The 6,395-nt window shown below is 40.6% G+C and overlaps 1 protein-coding gene across 2 annotated transcripts in view; it reads left to right on the top strand.

The window, feature by feature from the left end:
• The first annotated feature begins 647 nt into the window (after positions 1 to 647).
• NFS1 (NFS1 cysteine desulfurase) overlaps positions 648 to 6,395 on the top strand; it is a 2,153,374-nt gene continuing 2,147,626 nt past the window's right edge. For both annotated transcript variants that reach the window (XM_044090162.1, XM_044090161.1), the window contains exon 1: positions 648 to 1,077. In XM_044090162.1, coding sequence (XP_043946097.1) covers positions 957 to 1,077 — 121 coding nt within the window. In that variant the 5' untranslated portion in view covers positions 648 to 956. The remainder of the gene's footprint in view (positions 1,078 to 6,395) is intronic.

Here is a 6,395-nt window from a genome sequence, read left to right as displayed (position 1 = left end):
GGATGCTGAGTTGGGGTGAGTCAGTTGTGAGTTTGGACCAATCAGTGTTGACATTGCTACTGTTTGAAACTTGCATCTTTTAGATACTTTCTACAGAAGCTAAAACATTTGTCTCATAAAATCATTGTACTTAGGTAGCATTTAGAATTCAGCACAAAATAAAGTATGAAATGAAATTAACTGAAAACTCTGTTTACCAATGTTTTAACTTTGCACTGCTCAGATGCTTTCCTGCAGGGTATTAGCAAGTCAGATCATAACATTCCTGAAAAGCTAGTTTCTCTGAGGATAAAAAGGACAGTTGAAACTAATGAATGAGGGCTGCTGTGACTAGAACTGCAATTTGAGAAGGAATCTGCCTAACACCTCTGAAGCTTCCAGTAAGCACCCTCCTCCACCCCCCCCCCCAGCCAAAGTTGGGACATGCCCAGAAAGCCAGACTGAAAATGTAAACAAAGATCAGAATCAAAACAAAAAAATCCCTGGGATTGTCCCTTTAAGATAACTGTTTTTCGGTCTCAAAAAGGTATGAGGAAGGGCATATTTGTAAACACAACTGGATTAAGCTAGGAAGCCGTTATTTAAAGTGTGCGTGTGATGACGTAGATAAATTGGGTGGGGAATACTGGTTAAACCTTTCTGTCAGAATTTTTAACTGTAGCATTGGCGCAGGTTGTAACTGCTTCTTGTAAAATAAGATCATTTTCCAACTTCCGTTGTCAACACCAAAGGTTAAGGGTAATTTCCTGTCATGTAGAGTCAAGTGTATTAGTGACTTGTCCATGGTATGAGGGAGTAAAAGTACAGTTGTAGGAATTGGAATATACATTAATTTTTGTTGTTTTATGTTTATGTGTAAGGGCGTGCATTTAATAGTTTGTTTTCGTACTATCGAAAAGAAAATGTTTGTAAGCATTATACTAAGTACAACTTCATAGCTAGGTACGCATTTCACCATGTTATTAAGTACAGCAGCATTTAGTATGCCTTTGAAGATGTTTCCTCTACTCGCCGTCAACCGAATGCGTCTGGTCTTTCGCAGATTTACAAGTATATATACTTCTTCGCAGTCCAGAGGTAACTGCATACAATTTAAATTCTCAACCATATTAAGACTTAGAATTTCCAATAATTTGGACCCGTCACCGAATTAAACTTGGGCTTATATTGATGATGTAACCAAGATGTTTTATATGTGTGTTAAGTGAACATTTTGTTTGACAATGTGTTTCTTTTGCGTATTTTTTATGCTTGCCCACACTACTACAGTTGTATTATAGTGTGCAATATGAGATTGTCACGCGGATTCTGTTAAACCTGTCTAGTTTAATTGGTAATCTCACCCAGTTGTAATGCTGTCTGTAGTCATTGTATTATTTTAACCTGTAGCTGAGTAATGGCTAGTTTTCTGTTTTTTTATTTCTTATGACCCAGGCTGTATATGAAAACGGTACATTTGGATCTGTGTGCTACCCCGGTTACACAAGCACAGATAAGTAATACTATGTTAGGAGAGTATGAAATAGTTGAAGAGTGGTGGTCAGTTGCATTGTTAACCAGGTAGGACTTGTTAGCTGACCCATTTTAGTATCAAGTGATTATTTGTAGCAATCAAGGGTGATGTACACAAGCAGAGTAGTTGCTAGTTATGGTGTTTTGAACATCAGTATTAGGACTTCCCTAACGTTGCTTTTCTTCATAAATGGTACAACCTCATGGGGATATTAGTATTGGGTGAGGGAGTTATGGAAGGTTACATCCAGGACAGACTTAACAAGATCCTGTGGGAAATGCATATGGGAGCTATTCACAAAGGGAAAACATGCAATTGTGTTTTGCTTGATCGCTACAAATAACTATTGCCTTTTTAGCCATTACCTTGGCACAGAATTTACACGCAAGTGTTTCATAACAGTTTTATTCAGGTTACAGACTGAACTTGGGAAGTGGTAGAGCTAGTTCGGAAAGAGGGAAGATGGATGAAGTAGACTGCGTTTTACTGCCTCTTTTCTGTCATTATTGGAGATGCAGTAGTCAGTACCCATACTGGTGCTCTAGGTGCTTTAGGAGAAAAGTAAATATGGTAATGCATTCACTTCACTGTCACGCTTCTGTTTGTTAGAGAGATGGTACTTTGAGGACCACACAACAGTTAAGGATTGTCTTGCGCAGGTTATTTTTCGGAGGTAATCCCAAGTTTCATTCTCTGACAGGTCTAAAAGAACCAGAAGATGGATGAGAAGACTAGAAATTCTGGCATGGCAGATAGTTAACATTTGCTGTTTTACCTTGTATTGTACGACGTCTTGTAAGGTTTGATAACTGTGGTGCTTTTCTCACCAGGCCTTCACTGAAAAGGAGCCTGTCAAGGCCCACTCAGATTTTCCCAATAAATAAATACTAATAAATGAATAAATAAACACTGAGTTTTTGATAATGAATTGTGTGAATTTGACTGCATGCAAAAACAAGTCATGCGGAATTCCATATCGGTTGTTCTCAGTGGATGCTGACTGATCTAGATAATTAATATATAACCACATGGGCAGAATAACTTCAAAAATGGTGTACAGTCCATGAATTAAAAAGCGTCAGACTGCATCAGTAATTTTATGTGCTTCCCTACTTAAATTATGATTTAGTTGTGTATAGATTGTTTGATGGACTTCTGTCAGACAGTATATTTTCAAAGTTAAAGCTTCTTAAAGTTTTCAGTATTTTTCCTAGTACCTGCCCCAGGGGGCTTTTGACACTCTTTGGAAAGTTGTTTTGTAAGAAGTACACATTCTTAAGCTTCCATTATGACTGTCAAGTTTCACTGTGGGAATCCTTTGAAGATAAAGCCTCATAGCCGGGTATTTTGTGATTGTTTCCTGTGCATTATAACACAACATTATAAGGTGTCATAATATTGGTTGAACTGTCAGCAGCATAATCGCATCAGTTTTTGTCTAAATTGCTTAATTCTTGTGTTTCCACTTTTTACTTAGGTTCATAGGTAGGTACTAGGCTATTGGCCCTAGGGCCTATATAAGCCTAGCCAAAGGTACCCTGGCTTTCGCCACCCAAGAAAATTATTTTCCTGTGCCACTGTCGAGCAGAGCCACAGAAGTGATCCCCGGGGTGAATTTCCTATCTCCCATCCAATCATCAAGATTTTTCTTGAACAGTGCTAATGAGGAGCTTTGTTTGATATAGATAGGTAGTTTGTTCCAGAGTATGGGAAGTCTCTGGGACAGGAATCTATCCCTTCAGCATGTTCTGTTTATTGTGGTGACGAGGTTTAGGTCCCTAGAGTGTGTAGCTTGTAGGGATTGGGATTTCTTTAAGTGGAGCATGTCTAAAAGCTCTGGGTTTGACGCAGCTTTGTGTGTAAGGCAGAGATCGCCTCTGAGTAGGCGATATGCAACGGAGTAAAGCTGCAGTTTTTTGAGACGGTCTGCATAGGGCATCTCTTTGAGGCTGGTAATCTTCTTTGTGAGGTATTTCTGTGGCCTTTCCAGTTGTTGTAGATGTCTTGTGAGGTACATACCAAAAGGAGCATTGTACTCTATAATGGGTCTAATGAGTGACGAGTAGAGGGGAACAATGACCTCTTTTTTCCTGGATGAGAAACCTTTTGGGATGAGGTGTGCCACATAGAAGGATTTCCTGACTACTGTGGCTCCTAGTTTGCAGTCATCTGCGAACTTCGTTAGCCAAAGACCTTCTGTGTTGGCCTGTACTTCAGAGAAGTAGTTACCAAACAGGAGAGGACCCAGGACTGAACCCTGTGGTACTCCACTTGTCACTGGTCTGAAGCTGGATTTGGAGTCTGCTACTTTCACAGCGTGGGTTCTGTCAGTGAGCCAGTTGGCAACCCATCTTGTGACATAGGGATTTATACCTAGTTTAGTGAGTTTATGTATAATTCTAGAGTGGGAGATGGTGTCAAAAGCCTTGGCGAGATCTAGATAAGCTGTGTGAACCACCTTACCCTCATCTGCGGCTTTGGTGACTGCTTCAAAGAAGTCTATCAGGTTTAGGAGACATGATTTGCCTTTTACAAACCCGAACTAGGTGGGGTCCTGAGTTTGGAGATTACCAGTGTCATTGTTTATAAGTTCCATGATACGCTCCATAGCCTTGCAGACCAGGCTCGTTAGGCTAATGGGGCGGTAGTTTCCGGGGTCTGTGGTGGCTCCCCCTTTGTGGTGTGGGATAACTGTCGCTGTGCACCATTCAGTGGGCACATAGCCTGAGGTGAGGCTATGATTGAACATGGTACTTAGGTGGGGTGCCAGTTCGTTATGTAGTTAATGTAGAACACAGCCTGGGATGTCGTCAGGTCCCATGGATGCTGTGTTCTTGGCTTTGGATAGTGTGTTTTTTACCTGTGCAGCCGTGATTACAGGAACTTTGCATCCTTCTGGTATAGAGATTGGCCCTTTAGGGGACGACAGCGGGGTAAAGTTAGCACTGAACCTATCTGCCAGGATGTTGGCAGTATCTATTGGTTCTGTTTATTTAGTGCCATTGTGCTGTAACTCAGAGCAGATCTGAGTGTTGCCATTGAGATTCTTGACATAGCTATATAATACTTTGTGGTTGTCTTTAGAGTCAGTGGCGATTTTGTTTTCATAACTAGCTTTGGAGGATTTTGAGGGATCTCAGCTTCTTACTGAAGCTGACCAGGGAGTTTCTCCAATCATGGGATTTTACTCTTTTGCAACAGTTTCTTTCTTCTGTTGTAGAGTTTGTTTGGCAGGGGACTACCAGATTGGCTTCCTTTTTTTGGAGGATAGCATCTTGGTTCTGTTAGGGATTGCACGATCCATGCACTCATGTAAGTGCTTATAAAGTGCATTTGTGTAGGATTCAGCAGTCATACCTCTATTGTCAGTCAGCATGGGTGTCGTGAAGTTTGCCACTTCTGTCTTAAGAAGCGTGAAGTTGGCTTTGGAGAAATTCTTTACTGTGGTTTCCCTAATGGGGGGTGGGGGAGGGATGTGGATGTCTAGGGTGATTAGCTTATGGTCTGATCTGACCAACGAGGAATTGACCTCTGGTGTGGAGCACTGGTTGCCCATGTTGGTAATAACCAGGTCTAGGATATTGCTGTCCCTGGTGGGGGTGTGGATAAGTTGATCCATGGCATTGGAATTTATGAATTCCAGAAAATGTTGAGCACAAGAGTTGGGACATGAGTAGTTTTCCCAGTTAATGGTAGGGTAGTTGAAATCACCCATTATTAGGGTGTTAGGTTATACCCTAGTATTTTCCAGTGTATTAAGAAATGAGGAGTGGGAATCCTGGGGCATGGTGGGGGATCTGTAGCAAGCTACAATTTGGATTGCGGTCTTGCCCAAAGTTAGTTGCACTTGGATAATCTCTGATGCGTTATGCTGAGCAACTAGCCTGGAGGTGTGGATATCCTTAATGAATATGGGCACGCCTCCACCTTTACTGTTTCGGTCCAGGTTAGGTGGCCGAAATGTGTGGTATGAATTATAGCCTGGTAATGCAGGGGTACTCTCTGGAGCCTTGAACCAGGTCTCTGTCACTGCACAGATGTCGATGTTCTCCATTTTAAGGAGTGCCTCGAGAGAGTGCATTTTGAGGTTTAGACTTCTAGCATTGAGTAGCAATACCCTCAGATTCTTCTTGCCTGTACCTGTTAGGGTGGTGAATTTGTCAAGTTTGCAGATAATTTGCTCAGTCTAGCCCAACTGTGTGGGATTGATTATTTATTTTTTTTGCTGGTTTGATAGTATCCTTTAAGAGGAGTGTGTGATATATTATCAAGAGACAGTAGATGAAACTGCTGTGTTGATTTTTTTTCCCATGCTTTGAGGTCTTAAAATCTTTAATAATAATACCATCTTTTTAAACATATTTGTATATTGTTGCAGTCAATTTTATCATCTAGTGCATTTCCTTCCCTTAAAACCTGTCCCTAGACTTTCAAAGGTGAAAAATGTAATTTAACCCTTTTAAGATAATATATCAAGTCATCCTGGCAAATGGCAACAGAACCACTTTATTGGATACTGAGGTACTTGTCTTTTTTTTTATTTTATTTTTTAAATATTAAAATTTGTGGAGGAATGTGAGGCTAACTGCCTTGATGTGCCATTTTAAGCCTAGCCAGTAACATGAGGTCAAAATCAAACCCTGTACCTTATGCCTTTGAGATGAAGACCTTAATCATCATACCAACCATACCCTAAAAATTCATAGACAAAAAGAAATTTTCCTTTCTTATAGGTTCATAGGATAATACTAGGGTATCTGCCCTTGCAGGCCATTTTAAGCCTAGCCAAATTTTGCAACCTAATGGTAAGAATCAAACCCTGTACCTTGTGTCTATGAGGTAAACACTTAAATCATTATGCCAACCCCTAGACTGTTTCATC

This window comes from Protopterus annectens, chromosome 12.part0 (genome assembly GCF_019279795.1).
Source record: "Protopterus annectens isolate FY-2018-M chromosome 12.part0, PAN1.0, whole genome shotgun sequence".
NCBI classification, from domain to species: domain Eukaryota; kingdom Metazoa; phylum Chordata; order Ceratodontiformes; family Protopteridae; genus Protopterus; species Protopterus annectens.
Note: the sequence above shows the minus strand (reverse complement) of the source record. Positions and strands in the feature narration are given on the sequence as shown.